General features: G+C 40.2%; 1 protein-coding gene across 3 annotated transcripts in view; it reads right to left on the reverse strand.

Moving 5' to 3' along the window:
* Window positions 1-16380, reverse strand: part of virma (vir like m6A methyltransferase associated) — a 166271-nt gene that overhangs the window by 66024 nt on the left and 83867 nt on the right. For 2 of the 3 annotated variants that reach the window (XM_070894154.1, XM_070894137.1), the window contains exons 14-19: window positions 15982-16217; window positions 15452-15704; window positions 12572-12789; window positions 7850-7982; window positions 1740-1892; window positions 123-283 (exon numbers count right to left, since the gene is read on the reverse strand). In XM_070894154.1, the coding sequence (XP_070750255.1) occupies window positions 123-283; window positions 1740-1892; window positions 7850-7982; window positions 12572-12789; window positions 15452-15704; window positions 15982-16217 (1154 nt within the window). The remainder of the gene's footprint in view (window positions 1-122; window positions 284-1739; window positions 1893-7849; window positions 7983-12571; window positions 12790-15451; window positions 15705-15981; window positions 16218-16380) is intronic. The other variant, XM_070894144.1, reaches the window with a different exon arrangement.

Raw genomic sequence — 16380 nt, forward strand, 5'->3', positions numbered from 1 at the left:
AAATTTCATTTTTCTGTAAACGATGCAAGATTTTAATGCAAAACATACTGGTGGTCCCAATAAGTGACCAACTGAAATTTCATCTGCAAAAGTGATAGATTCAAAGATTATAGGTTCTATACCTGTTGTTAAACTGGATTGGAAGAGACTCCGCGGCTGGAAGGACAGGCTCCACATCCTGCTCAGTGACTGGCAATACATCTGGAGTTGTTTCAAACATCTGTCGCAATCCAACAACATTTTCTAATAAGGAATCAAAACTATCATCCTCTTTACACAGCTCCTGCACAAAAAAAATAGATTTTTTTTAACAAATCTGCCTTTTTACCACATATACTTATAAGAATTAGAAGACTGCAATAAAATTATGTTAAAATCAAGACTAATTTATTCACACAATATAGACTAAAAATGTTAGTCTGGAATATTTCTCTTACATAATATTTACCAGAAACAATATACAATTGAAAATGTGGCCATTTCTCGACTGTAACTGCTTATTTTTATAAATATAACTCAACCATCCTCAAGTCTATTAGGTTACAAATATCAGCTGAAATGTTTTAATTCCCAAACATACATTTAGTTTTAAACTGTGGCATTCAAAACTGACACAGGATAACATGGGAAGTGTAAAGTGTAAACATCTTTCATGCTAAAGGGTTATGATATGCTTATAATGCTATTTTCAGCCAGCAACAGGATAATATTGGGCTCAATGCATTTTCACATCACCAATGTCATTTTTGAATAATGCAGGATTTAGAAATTAGTATGGGATGGATATAATGGATAGAAGTTTAGAATCCATGCATATCTAGGGATAATAACGTAAAATATGTGACAGGCTGCATTTTACCTGATTTTTTAGAAACCTAAATGAACTTGTGGCAAGTCTCACTAGAATGACAACTGTGAGCCTGTCCTTTGGAACATTTCTTCCAAAGGAAATTCAGATGTCACAAGGTTAATGTACGGTTAGGTCATCTGCGACAGAACTTCATACAACAATAACAAAATACTTAATTTGCTAAATAAGAATGTCTCCAAATTGAAAAATGCATTTATAATTAATAAGTCTGTCATATGAGGATCATAATACGACAGTAACATTAAAGATTATTAGAAGAATGCTAGTGAAAAGACAACTGTGTTCTGAGCCATGAATGTATGTGCCAGAAAGTTATTCTAATTGGGATCTTCAATATAAGTGAAAAAGTGAACTTACAATCTCTCAAATCATCAGGTGGTCAGTGCAATAAGGACAGTGCAACAATGAGGACATAAAAAAAAAATCTTTCCTCTTGATCAGGATCTTGCGCATATTGTGAAATTCACTTTCTACTGCATCTACAAGCAGAAAGGTTCATTTCCCCCCTTTCAACCTGCTTCCCTCCTTTCTTGAAGGCACTGACTCAAGCTAATATTGTATCAAGTAAAAAATGTACTGGCAGCCCACGGATACCTATCCATGAAAAAAGACGTATTCATCTAACAATTCCTACGTTCCTATGATGGTGTTACAGGGAAATGTCATAGGTAAGCCTAAGACAAGAGACATCCAATTCTCAAGAAATGTTTGCACAGCAGTTTTCAATGCAGTGCACAACTTATTCAAAGAATTATAATATATAGATGCTTCATTGTCAAAGAAATTGGATTTGTTGAAAAATATATACATAAAATGGCTGAATCGTTATAAACCACTCCATAGCGTCTTTTATTGCAAAAACTCATACCGTTACAACCTTATCCAATTCAAACAGCAAATGATCATCAGGAGATTCCTTCCACTTTAATAGGTGCTTCACTTCTGCAGCACTGAGCGCTGAAGAGCGGGTAGTCTGGAGCCCATCTACTTCCATAGGAGCACCTTCATCTCCACAACTGGCCTGCAGAACAATAAATCATTACACACAACAATCTTTAAATCTGAAGTTACCAAAAATAGATTTAATGTACTAAAATTATCAACGGCAATGATAAATGTTGCACTTTAAAAAAACAAGAGAACATTTCCCAATTATTCAAGTCTTTTTCCCAGATTATTTGACTCTAACAATATTGTTAGCAATATGTATTTTTAATACTAACACCAACATCACAGAACATGGATACTGCAATAGAATAGTATTAGTTAGACAGATCAGATGCTTTCACTCCTCTGAATGACTGTCCACGATCAATTTCTTGCGACACTTAGTTGATAAACTGGCTTGTCTAGAAATGTGACAGTTGTGGGAGCTGTGCAGACAGAAATTTGTTTACTGCTGTATAAGGTGCAGGTTTAGATGAGTTCCACACCTGCATAAATGCATTTATTCAAATAACTTTCTTTGTTGTACTGTCATATTTTATCACGATTACACTTAATTCACTAAGCAGAATAGTGCAAGTGAAGTCAAGCCAAATGTCATGCAAAAGCCAGATCACTTACAAAAATGCAACTTCATTTCCTTATCGAAACTGGTGAGTCCATTGAAAGAGAACAATTCCATAAAAATTAAAAACTGTAATAATTGATTGAATCTGCACATTTATATTCACCTAACATAAACTATGGAATACTGCATGCTAAGACAATCTTTTGGTTAAAACACTAGAGCAACTCCTTCCTAATAATTAAAAAAGCTACAAAGGCAGTTTTGTTAGACATTTTAGGAGAATTAATCTTAGATTAGTTGTACAGATTCAAATGACTCAGCACCACCCACTGTCATGTATGATTTAGTGCTAAAACATATTTTGTTCAAGTCATGACAAGTAGAGTCATACACAAAACCACAAGAGGTTTCTTCTAGATTGCACTTGCAAATTAAATGCTTAGTTTTCTTATACAATGTGAAAGGATAGTGGAGGTGTGCATCACATTCCAGGTATAATGCTCCATTTGAGTGTTGCCCAACTCAGTGCTGGTTTAGAACTTAGTTGTTATTTCAAGTCAATTACAACAACAGGTCACTGCCATCATTATGATCACTGAAGCATAAAATAAACACCAGTCTTATTTCCTTAAATATATGCCAGGCTAACTGAATTGTAGGAATCCTTCAGAGATTTGGGATTACGGGATGGGTGGTGAGAGCTGACGCTAAACCAAGACATCATGGTTTTCAGATCAACCTCAGAATATTATTAAAGATGGAGGCCAAATGACAATCTGCTTTTGAAAAATATTACAAAATGGTCTGTGCATTTTTCAGATGAATACACCGAGGATGAAACAATTGAAAGGCCTTTCTCTGGAGTAAACTTTAAATTATACGCACTTGCAACACTTTATGGGTGTCTATGCGCAGCACCCGATTCAAAATCATTTCTGGATACTGGCGATAATCTTGCTTTGACCAGTTTGGCAAATAAAAAAATAAGCTTGAGGTTAAGAAAATGCTCTACTTTAATGTAAGTATAGGGAAGTAACTTATAAAACAGTGACATTTACAAAGATTTTAATGAAACTGCAATCATAAAAACAGAAAAGTGGTTTATTCACTTGTAAGATTTATAACGTTCATTAATTCCAAGATCATACTACAATGGCTTTCTGTTGCAGCACTAGAAAATCATTGCTATCCACCTTTACTAGTACTGCATTTTATTTTAAACAAATATATCTATCGTCGTGCTATTTTCCAAGTGCTGGAGCAAAATGGCTCTCATAGAAACATAGAAAATAGGTGCAGGAGCAGGCCATTCAGCCCTTCTAGCCTGCACCGCCATTCAATGAGTTCATGGCTGAACATGAAACTTTAGTACCCCCTTCCTGCTTTCGCGCCATACCCCTTGATCCCCCGAGTAGTAAGGACTTCATCTAACTCCCTTTTGAATATATTTAGTGAATTGGCCTCAACTACTTTCTGTGGTAGAGAATTCCACAGGTTCCCCACTCTCTGGGTGAAGAAGTTTCTCCTCATCTCGGTCCTAAATGGCTTACCCCTATCATTAGACTGTGACCCCTGGTTCTGGACTTCCCCAACATTGGGAACATTCTTCCTGCATCCAACCTGTCCAAACCCGTCAGAATTTTAAACGTTTCTATGAGGTCCCCTCTCACTCTTCTGAACTCCAGTGAATACAAGCCCAGTTGATCCAGTCTTTCTTGATAGGTCAGTCCCACCATCCCGGGAATCAGTCTGGTGAATCTTCACTGCACTCCCTCAATAGCAAGAATGTCCTTCCTCAAGTTAGGAGACCAAAACTGTACACAATACTCCAGGTGTGGCCTCACCAAGGCCCTGTACAACTGTAGCAACACCTCCCTGCCTAAACTGTACAGTAATTTGCCTCCCTGCCTAAACTGTACAGTAATTTGCCTATCTAAACAAGTCAGGCATGCACACAAGTTCACACACATGTGCATCATCTAATCAGCAGTTAAACTTTAATTTGAACAGGCTTTTATTTTAATCTTTGGCAAATATTTGTGCTCATCAACGTGAGGCATGTTAGTACTGGGGAATGGAACACTTTTCTACTTTTGACACACCATGGCAGCATTAAACATTCCCAGCTCAGATGTATAGAAATGTTCCCTTTACTCTCCTCAACGTGCTTGTACCTCAAACTGAGAAGCATATTCCAACACCAAATTGTAAATAATAGTGTTAGAAGTTACGTTCATCACCCCTAAATCATGTGCAATAGTAATAATTACAAGCTACTCAATCAAATTATATTTTGCTGTTATTCCAATTAATTCTTATGACCTGACACCAGATTGAAGTCATACCCCCGAGAGAAGGGAGTCTCACTTTGGAGTTAATTCAGACCTGGATATCTGATTTACATTAGACAAGTTTAGCATCTCTTCACTGGTGAAACAGCTTTATGTCAATGCTAAAGTCATAATGTTAATGCACAGCAAGATAACAAGGGGAAAAAAAACAAATTAGAGAACCGGAAAAAACCTTTAACTCACCCCATTATTCAAAATAAAATGCTGGACTCAGATTGTCACCACAATTATTCAGGACTTTGTCCCATTTGTTTACACTGACAAGTTTATGAACAAAACCTCTAACAGTGCACCTGAAATGCAGTTATTGGGACATCGGGGAATGAGGAGCACCTTGATCTTATTAATCATTTGGTTCAACAAAATGAAACAAAATATGAGCTGTTCTTAAAAACAAAATAAATTTCCAACAACTTGCATTTATATAGCACCTTTAACGTAGTAAAACTTCCCAAGGTGCTTCACAGCAGCATTAACAAACTTTGACACTGAGCCACATTAGGCAGCTTGGTCAAAAAGTTAAGTTTTAAGGAGCATCTTAAAGAAGGAAACAGAGACAGAGAGGCAGAGAGGTTGAGGGAGAGAATTTCAGAGCTTCGGCAGTTGAAGACACAGCCAATGGTAGAACGATTTAAATCAGGGATGCGCAAGAGGCCAGAATTGGAGGAGCACAGAGTCCTCAGAGGGTTAAAGGGCTGGAGGAGGTTACAGAGATAGGGAGGGGCGAGGCCATAGAAGGATTTGAAAACAAGCATGAGAATATTAAAATTGAGGCGCTGCTTAACCGGAGACAATGTAGCTTAGCGAGCACAGGGGTGATGACGAAAGGGATTTGGTGCGAGTTCGGATATGGGCAGCAGAGTTTTGGACGAGTTTCAGTTTATGGAGGGTGAAAGATGGGAGGCCGGCCAGAAGTGCATTGGAAGTCAAGTCTCGAGGTAACAAAGGCATGGATGAGGGTTTCAGCAACAGAAGACGTGAGGAAGGGGCGGAGTCAGGCAATGTCACGAAGATGGAAATAGATTGCCATAGAAATGGCATGGATGTGGTCAGAAGCTCATCTCGGAGTCAAATACGAGACCAAGGTTGCTAATAGACTGGTTCGGCCCCAGACAGCTGCCAGGAAGAGAGATGGAGTCGGCTAGAGAACGGAGTTAGTGGCAGGGACCAAAGACAATGGCTTTGATCTTCCCAATACTTAGGTGAAGGAAATTTCTGCTCATCCAGTACAGTCGGACAAGCAGTCTGACAATTCTGTTCGTGGAAGGTTCGAGAAAAGTGGTGGTGAGGGACAGCGGGGTGTCGTCCGCGTACATGTGGAAACTGATGTTATGCTTTCAGATGATGTCACTGAAGGGCAACATAGAGATGAGAAATGGGGGGGGGGGGGGGGGCGGGGGAGAGGCCCCCCCACCCCCCCTCAAGGGTAGATGCTTGTGGGACACCAGAGGTAACGGAGTGGGAACGGGAAGAGAAGCCATTGTCGGTGATTCCCTGGCTACGGGTGGATAGATAAGAATGGAACCAAGCAAGTGCAGTCCCACCCAGCTGGACAACAGAGGAGAGGCACTGGATGAGGGTGGTGTGGTCAACCGTCTCAAAGCCTGAAGACAGGTCGAGAAAGACGAGGAGGGATAGCTTACCACGGTTACAGTCACATAGCATGTCATTTGTGACTTTGGCAAGAGCCGGTTCAGTACTGTGGCAGGGGCGAAAACCTGATTAGCGGGATTCCAACATGGAGTTCCGGGAAAGATGGGCCCGGATTTGGGAAGCGACAGCACGTTCAAGGACTTCGGAGAGGAAAGGGAGATTGGAGTCGGGGCAATAGTTTGCAAGGACAGAGGGGTCAAGTTTGTTATTTTGGAGAGAGGAATGATGACAGCAGATTTGAAGGGGAGAGGGACAATACCCGAGGACAGAAAACCATTAACAGTATCAGCTAGCATGGGCACCAGGAAAGGAAGTTGGGTGGTCAGCAGTTTAGCGGGAATAGGTTTGAGGGTCCAGGAGGTGGGTCTCATGGACAAGATGGAGGCAATATTGGGAGATAGAGGAGAAACTAGAGAAAGATTAAAAAGTCACACATTCTGTGTAACCCTCTTCTTAGGCGGTCACTTGTATCGAGGATGACTTGCTTCCACGCCAAAAAGGGATGAGTTCACAGGTGTTTCAATGAAGGACCTAATATTCCAGGTCCCGAACTACATGTTGAAGGGTGGAAGATGCCGGTGCATGGATTTTTTTTTTTTTTTAAATGTGGGGTGGCCGTTGCACACCAGCCACCACACGGGCTTGACAGAGCTAGGTCTTGGTCCAGTGGCAACGATTAACCAGGACGACTGGAGACCAGCTCTGCTGCACGGACCTAGTGCGCACACATATCGCAGTGTGGCCTGGCCAGTGCTGCCCCTAGGCCCGCGCCCCTTCACCCATTCATCATCATCATAGGCAGTCCCTTGGAATCGAGGATGACTTGCTTCCACTCTTAACATAAGTTCTTAGGTGGCTGTACAGTCCCAACATGAGAACCACAGACTCTGTCACAGGTGGGGCAGATAGTCATTGAGGGAAGGGGTGGGTGGGACTGGCTTGCCGTGCGCTCTTTCCGCTACCTGCATTTGATTTCTGCACGCTCTCGGCAACAAGACTCGAGGTGCTCAGCGCCCTCCCGGATGTGCTTCCTCCACTTAGGGCGATCTTTCGCTAGGGTCTCCCAGGTGTCAGTGGGGATGTTGCACTTTATCAGAGAGGCTTTGAGGGTGTCCTTGTAATGTTTCCGCTGCCCACCTTTGGCGTAACAATGGGAATCAATACCCACTGTTTTTGCTTCCAAAATATAATTTAATGGTATTTCTGACAATTTGATTCAAGACATTTTAACACGTTATGTAAAAAAACATGTTAACAATGTCAAAACTCCAAAGATTTATTAAGGTTTGAAGACTTCCAAATTTCAAACTAAATATCAAGATCGAAGGGGTTGAGTCGTAACAATCATTCCCCAAAAAATGGTGAAGATTATAACAAGTAATAAAGACACATATAAATTTTAGTGTTAAGTGTTGTAATTACAGTTATGTTTTTAAAACAAAACATATTTGTGTCACTTACCAAATTGTCTGTGTTTATGATCTGCCGCAGAAAATCTAACAATGAGGAAGCCAACTCAGCTATTTCCTTGTTGAAATTATGAACCACACGTTTCAGCAGACAATAGAGGGCGTTATTGTATTGTCTCAGAGCACTATTCAGAAAGAAAAACACATTTTAAAAGGTAGACGAATTGCATATTCAAAGTCAAACATTTTCATAATTTATCATTTCACATTCAAGATCGACTTATAGATGCAACCTAAAACATGACTTGCGGGTACACCTTGAAATCTAACTTTTTGTTGCATTCATCGATGAAAAGTCTGCATTATTTACAGTAGATTTGTGACCCAGCTTCAAATTATTGCCTTTGGTTACAGCTATCATTATGCCTTCTTTTGTTGGGGAGACAGTGTACTAGATACCACGCAGGAAATGCAGTGGATGTCGTTTATGTGGATTTTCAAACAGCATTTGATACGGGACCACTTAATAAATTTGCGGCAAAGAAAAGGAGGGAATGTGGCCAAATGGATAGAGAGACAATTGGAGAACTAAAAGCAAAGAATACGAGTTAAAGGAAGTTTCTTGGATTGGAAAGTTTGTTGAGAGGTTCCACTGAGGCTGGGTTGGAGCCATTATTATTTATTATATACATAAATAATTTTGATTTAAGAGCTCATGGAACAATGACAACATTTGCTAAGGATTTGAAGATACAGCAAAAACTAACAAGAATTGTGAAAGACTGCAAAAGGATGTAGGCAGACGAGCAGGATGAGCAGATAGTTGGCAATTCAATGTGAAAATACATCGCAATTAGTGAGATTTTAACAGGAAGAGAGGAGCAAAGGATGCACAGGTCATTAAAGGTTGTAGCACACAATGAAAGGCCATAGTAAAATGGCAAACTTGGTTTGTAACAAGAGACATAGAATATAAAAGCAAGGAGGTAACACTGAACTCGCACAAGACCTCAGTTAGGGTAAAGTTGGAGTCCTCTGTACAAGTTTGGGTACCCTAGCACAGGAAATGACAGAAAAGATTGAATTTGCAGTTACACAGCGCCTTTTCTATCCCCAAGCGCTTCAAAGACAATGAACTATTTTACATATAATGTGGCAGCCAATTTTCACACAGCAAGATCCCACAAACATCAATGAGATAAAATGACATGGGAATCTATTTTGGGTGATATTGATAGAGGGAGGAACATAGGAACAACCCATTAAGACTTTTCCATCATTCATCGAGATCATGATTAATCTGTACCTCAACTCCATATATCTCTTATACTCTTAACTAATAAAAAATAAATCGCAATCTTGTAAATATCAATTGGATGTTTCTTTTTATTCACTGGATGTGGGCATCCAGCATTTATTGCCCATCCCTAATTGTGCTTGAGAAAGTGGTGTGAACCGCTGCAGTTCTAGCGGTTTGATACAATCGAGTGGTTTGCTAGGCCATTTCAAAGGGCAGTTAAGAATCAACCACATTGCTGAGGGTCTGGAGTCACAAATAGGCCAGAACAGATATGGCAGGTTTTTCTTCTTCCTAACCTCTTGTTACATTAGTGCCAACAACGATGATTCATTTGTTTTTTTCAAATTCGTGGAATTATGCCAGTGGCTTACAACTGCTTCTACAAAATCATGTGCTGAATAAGGGATTACTCATGTAATCCTATTTACTTTTGGGGTACCTTTCATAAAACAGAATTGGGAATGAGTTTCTCTTCGAAGGGAAGGTGAAGAGAAGATGGGAACTTATTTTAACATTTTGGCAGTTTGAGTGTAACATTTGACCTGTGCCTTTTATTGAAGTCATTGAAGGTTGGCATGCAGGTACAGCAGGCGGTTAAGAAAGCAAATGGCATGTTGGCCTTCATAGCGAGGGGAAAAATGCAGAGGACAAGTAGTAACCAGGTATCAGAAGAGCATAGGTGCTTGCAGGTACACAAGGTCAGAGGGAAATCAAATTAGAAGGAACAAGCGAGGAAAGTTCAGAAAAGCAGTGACCATAACTGCAGCAGTAAAATAGAAGACAAGGTGGTTGCAACAGTTAGATGGAGATCAGAAGCTAAACATGAGACCAGGAGACGACGTGGTTTTTCTTGTATCCTGTCCAGGATTTCTGAAAAACCTTCCCAGATATGGGAGAGGTATTAAATTATGGACAGACTTGAGAGAATTAAAAGTTTTTGAAGGGAAAATAAATGCTTGGAACAAAAAAGAAAAAATAAGCTTCTTGGAGGAAGATTTATGATGGAGGAGATGTGGAGTTTCTATTTGAGGTCAGAGAAGATAATAATGCCAAGAATGTGGATTGATAAACGTACTCTTAGATGTTCATCTAAGTAAAAAGTGTCAGCTGTTAGTTAGACTTACAAGAAATATGAAGACGCTGTGTCTTTGAAAAATTGAAATAAACAGGATTTTCACTGCCCCTTTGAATAGTATGGATGAGTTGAAGATGTAGTGCCTTCAGTCACTGCACTATGAAAAAACTAGAAATTATGAGTATGAAGAATATGAGATCTGAATAAAGAGTGGAATCATAAGCAAAAAAGCAAGTAGAGACTTTCATGATTCGTGCAAAAGATCATTAATATGAAAGAAGAACTCTGTGGGTGAAAAAAGAGAGCTATAACCCCTAACTTAATAGAAGAGTAAGGAGATTAGCCATCAACTATAGCAGATATAGTGCATTCAAAGGAAACATTACATAGTTTTGGTGGGAGGCCATATGATGAATATGTTTGGAAGTACACTGCCAGACCCTGGAAAAACCTTTGTAACAGATGATTCAGCAAAGTGTTCAAATGCAGAGCCTAGAAATACATCATCATCGGCAGTCCCTCAGAATCGAGGAGGACTTGCTTCCAAAAGTGAGTTCTTTGATGGCTGAAAAGTCTGATACAAGAGCCACAGACCCTGTTACAGGTGGGACAGACATTCGTCAAGGGAAGGGGTCGGTGGGGCTGGTTTTGCCGCACACTCTTTCCGCTGCCTGTGCTTGGCCTCTTCATGCTCTTTGCGTTGAGACTCGAAGAGCCTTGTAGACCATGAGTTTGGTGGTAAATTTGAGGGCCTGGTCTTCAAACACTCTTTTCCTCAGACGGCCGAAGGCTGCGCTGGCGCACTGGAGGCGATGCTGAATCTCTGCATCAATGTCTGCCTTTGTTGATAAGAGGCTTCCGAGATATGGGAAATGGTCCACGTTGTCCAGGGCCGCGCCGTTGATCTTGATGATAAGAGAGCAGTGTTGTGCGGCGGTGACAGGCTGGTGGAGGATCTTTGTCTTACGGATGTTAAGCGTAAGGCCCATGCTTTCATATGCCTCAGTGAATACATTGACTATATCCTGGAGTTCAAACTCTGAATGTGCACAGACGCAGGCTTCGTCCGCATACTACAGCTCAACGACAGAGGTTGGGGTGATCTTGGACCTGGCCTGGAGGCGGCGTAGGTTAAACAGCTTCCCACTGGTTCTGTAGTTTAATTCCACTCCAGCGGGGAGCTTGTTGATTGTGAGGTGGAGCATGGCGGCGAGGAAGATTGAGAAGAGGGTTGGAACAATAACGCAGTCCTGTTTGACCCTGGTCCGGAAGTGGATTGGGTCTGTAATGGATTCGTCGGTAAGGATCACGGCCTGCATGCCATCGTGAAGCAGGCGAATGATGTTGGGGGCATCCGAAACAGAGGAGAACGCTCCATAGACCCTCACGGTTGACAGTGTCAAAGGCTTTTGTAAGATCGAAAAAGGCCATGTATAAGGGCTGGCGCTGCTCCCTGCATTTTTCCTGCAACTGGCGCACTGCAAAGATCATGTCTGTTGTGCCCCGTAGGGGACGAAATCCGCATTGTGATTCCGGGAGGAGCTTCTCGGCCACAGAAGTACATAACCGACAATGGAACAGCCATACCAAAAACCATGCCAGCAATTACAAATTAAGCCGTAACTTTCAAGGTAATGGACAATTTTGTAACCAGTTTCTGTAATGTTAGAAAATACTCGTTTGTCTAAAGAATATTCTAATCAACGTTCCCCATCTCTGCCGGTCCTGTGCAACCCGGGACTGGCTTTTGCAATGTTAAAGTTCATGCATGCGCAAACCTGTGAATGGACCACGCAGCCCCTTAAAAAGGAGCCAAAACAAATTATGGGGAACATTGATTCGAATAATTTTCTATTTCGCCAATCTCTCGAAATGAATTTTGCAGTCTTTCAAACTGTACAATGAATGTTCTGTCTTCAAGCAACAAAGTTCATTGCCATAACAAAGCCTCAACCTGCTCCATGAGCTAATTTGGCATTTAGACTGCTCCTTACAAACTGTCCATTTGTAGTCTAGAATTGCACAAACCTTAGACAGATTTCAAATTGTCCCAAAAGCATTCTACAAGGTATCTGGGATGGGATCACTACCTAAAACTATAATAGAATCATTAAGTATACTCGTGAAATCTATCCCTTGACCTAACCTTGAATTTAGACTGGTGTGTTGAAGTATTTGGATAGTATAGGCACAGAGGAATATAGGATAATGTGGGATTATTCTCCACAAGATCAGCAGATTATCATTTTAGTGCTAAATTATTGATTCTTTCAATCTGAACAAAATTCCTCATTTTGATGGTTGCTTACTCAGATCAAATCCCCAGCATTTCATTCTCCTATTCAGTAGTCTAAAAAGGTTTCAAGTAAAAACTTAGAAAGTGTTTCTAATATCGTTACCTCTTCAAATAGAAAAACCCATATTCGTGTTCTGTTAAAAACATCATGGTCCTGAGACAGGTAAGTACTGTGGTGTAAGTGGTCTCACTGTTAGCTAGTGCTTGCAAGAAACTATCACATATTGGTGACAAAAGTTCTCCATTTGGCAGGGAATTGGACAGCTGTTCCAGATCAGAACCGGATCCCTCAGTTGAATTATTCAAAATCAGCGAAATGTCCTGCAAAAGGGAAAAAGGAACCGGTATGACAACACCATAGGCTGGTCTTTGTTTGAACTTGCATTACAGATCATAATTTAGAATGTCACACTCAAGTGAAAATAATCTATTAATCCTCCACATTGGAGCATGAACTAACAATCACAACTGAAGAAATGACCAAATTTATATTCTTAAAAGGTGAATTACTGAAATTTAAAAAGAACAATTCTTATTTTTCGAAGCTAGAACTGAACTTCGAAGAGTTTTTGTTGCAAGGGACCAGTATTCAGAACCATGGAGAACTGACCCTTGATCAGAAGAATAGCAGCTGATCAAAGATAAAAATGTATTTTTGAAGTGAGTCTTTTCCAATCAGAACACCTTGTTTTTGGATTTGCACAACTAAGAAATTATGAACAATTTTATGTAAAGCTGACAGAGTCCATTATTAAAGTAGTAGTAGCAGGACATTTGGAAAAGCATAATTCGGTCAGGCAGAGTCAGCTTGGATTTATGAAGGGGAAGTCATGTTTGACAAATTTGCTGGAATTCTTTGAGGATGTAACGAACAGGGTGGATAAAGGGGAACCAGTGGAGGTGGTGATTTGGACTCCCAGAAGGCATTTGACAAGGTGCCACATAAAAGGTTACTGCACAAGATAAAAATTCACGGGGTTGGGAGTAATATATTAGCATGGATAGAGGATTGGCTAACAAAGAGAAAACAGAGAGTCAGGATAAATGGTTCATTCTCGGGATGGCAATCAGTAACTCGTGAGGTGCCGCAGTTGGTGTGCTGGGACCTCAACTATTTACAATCTATATTAACGTCTTGGAAGAAGGGACCGAGTGTAATGTAGCTAAGTTTGCTGACAATACAAAGATGGGAGGAAAAGCAATGTGTGAGGAGGACACAAAAAATCTGCAAAAGGACATAGACAGGCTAAGTGAGTGGGCAAAAATTTGGCAGATGGAGTACAATGTTGGAAAGTGAGAGATTATGCATTTTGGCAGAAAAAAAATCAAAGAGCAAGTTATTATTTAAATGGAGAGAAATTGCAAAGTGCTGCAGTACAGCGGGACCTGGGGGTCCTGGTGCATGAAACAAAAGGTTAGTATGCAGGTACAGCAAGTGATCAGGAAGGCCAATGGAATCTTTGCCTTCATTGCAAAGGGGATGGTGTATAAAAGCAGGGAAGTCTTGCTACGGTTATGCAGGGTATTTGTGAGGCCACACCTGGAATACTGCGTACAGTTTTGGTTTCCACATTTACGAAAGGATATACTTGCTTTGGAGGCAGCTCAGAGAAGGTTCACTAGGTTGATTCCGGAGATATGGGGGTTGAACTATGAGGAAAGGTTGAGTAGGTTGGGTCTCTACTCATTGGAATTCAGCAGACTGAGGTGATCTTATCAAAACGTGTAAGATTATGAGGAGGTTTGACAAGGTGAATGCAGAGAGAATGTTTCCACTGATGGGGGAGACTGGAACTAGAGGGTATAATCTTAGAATAAGGAGCCGCCCATTTAAAACTGAGATGAGGAGAAATTTCTTCTCAGAGGGTTGTAAATCTGTGGAAGCCAGGACATTGAATAAATTTAAGACAGAGATAGACAGTTTCTTAACTGATAAGGGAATAAGGGGTTATGGGGAGCGGACCCGAGTCCATGATCGGATCAGCCATGATCATATTAAATGGCGGAGTAGGCTCAAGGGGTCGTATGGCCTACTCCTGCTCCTATTTCTTATGTTCTTATGTAAGGCTGAACGGCTATTACAAGCACCAGAAATTCTGCTGGCTTTAAAAAAAAACGTAATCATTTAATCTCATCAGTTCCCAAATCTCAATTTTCTTATTTGAAACCCGGCAACAATAGATCTCCTGTCGGCATTATGTGCTCCCCTGGGTACCAGAGCCATGTATATTTTACTGTATATTATTAAAAATAAACATTTTTATTACAATAGATACTGCCTTTCCCTTCAGCTGTTGTAGAGATTTTACTATGCTTGGAGAGCTATCTTGTGAACAATGATATTCAGCTGTTTTCACTAGATTAGAACCGATATGGATGTGTAAATCAGCATTTGAAATTCTCTTCTGCATTACATTTTTGACTTGCAGGTAGTCAGAATAAGTGTGTTCTGTTTATAGAAATGCAGTTTCAAACCAATATGTCAGTGAAAGAAACTGTCTAGCTTTTACCTTTGGGAAATATTTACCCTGCAAAATTCCAGACCAGAAATATTTGTACTCACTTCACGAGAACGAGTTTGCCCCTACCAAAGAGGCTGCTCTTAGGAATACCACACCCACATCATTGTTAAATTAAATCTATACATCAAATAAAGAGTAACAAGTTTAATGAAAAGAAGCTAGCCCACTATTCACAAGTCACTTTTTAAACTCTCTTTTATGCTACTAGGTGATTCAATGGGAAACACAGAATACAAAAGCCCTTTTACAAGGATATGTGTCTGGTATTTGGTTCTGTCAGCAGTTGCGAATACTGCCGTGTCACTATCGCAGGCTCAGCTACATGAAGGTAAATGTCTGTATTAGTTTCATGGCAACTGGGCATTTTTGCAAACATTGAGAGAAGGATTTGGTTTCTGTAAATGAATAAGATTAATCTAAAAGGGAGATGAGACAACAGTTTTTTTAAAATGAAAAATTACCTGGTCACACAGGGACTGCACAAAAGAAGCAACATATTCAGCACAATGCTGGTGATGTACATTGTCGGCCACTGTCCGTAGCAATTCCAGCATCGCTTGAAATATCTCTGCAAATCTTTCATCACCTTTGCTGGTTCCACTTAAAAGATGCAGCAGGGCAGCCTTGCAAGCTCCATGTGAAGCTAAAGAATCCAGCAGTGCAAGCAGGCGTGCAGTGTGGGCAGTGAGGGGCTTCTCTTTCCCTTCTAAAGAACTAAGATAGAAATTATTTGAGTAATACAACAAGAATTACTTATTTGTATAAAAAAAGGCTCCCTGTTCAAACAAATAGAATTATGCTGGTCATATAAAAATTATTGAATTGTTTACATGCTCTATTTTGTCTTGCAAATCAAACTTGCTGGTTTTAAAACTTGTTAATACTATAAAAAAATTCCTGAGCAACTTCCAGAAAGCAAACCCTGAAAAGTGACAGCACATTAAACCAGGTAAAACTGCAAAACTGCCTGGAGCACAAAAAAAATTATTACCTGCTCAATTCTTCTATAATTAGATCTAATACAGTCCTCAGGATAAGGAGAGCTGTGGGAGAAGCCAGATCACACAGTTGTATACACACACGTCTGAGTATCTGTTGCAGAGGATGGCAGGTGGATCCAAAGCTGGAACGTACTATTTCTTGCAGAAACTTTGCTTGCATTTGAAGGTGAATGCTCCACAGTTTTCGGGTGTTCAGTGCAATAGCTATACCTTCTGCTGAAATCGGCTGTCAAACAAAATAATATTTTTGTGGTTATACATAGAATACGAAAATTGCCACCCTTGTAATTACTTTAAAAATAAAAGTATTTTAAATCTCATTTTACTCAGCCTCATTAACCAACCACTAAGAGTCGCCATTCTGTTTTATGCTAAAATTATTCTTGAAG

Source organism: Pristiophorus japonicus, chromosome 1 (genome assembly GCF_044704955.1).
Source record: "Pristiophorus japonicus isolate sPriJap1 chromosome 1, sPriJap1.hap1, whole genome shotgun sequence".
Classification (NCBI taxonomy): Eukaryota; Metazoa; Chordata; class Chondrichthyes; family Pristiophoridae; genus Pristiophorus; species Pristiophorus japonicus.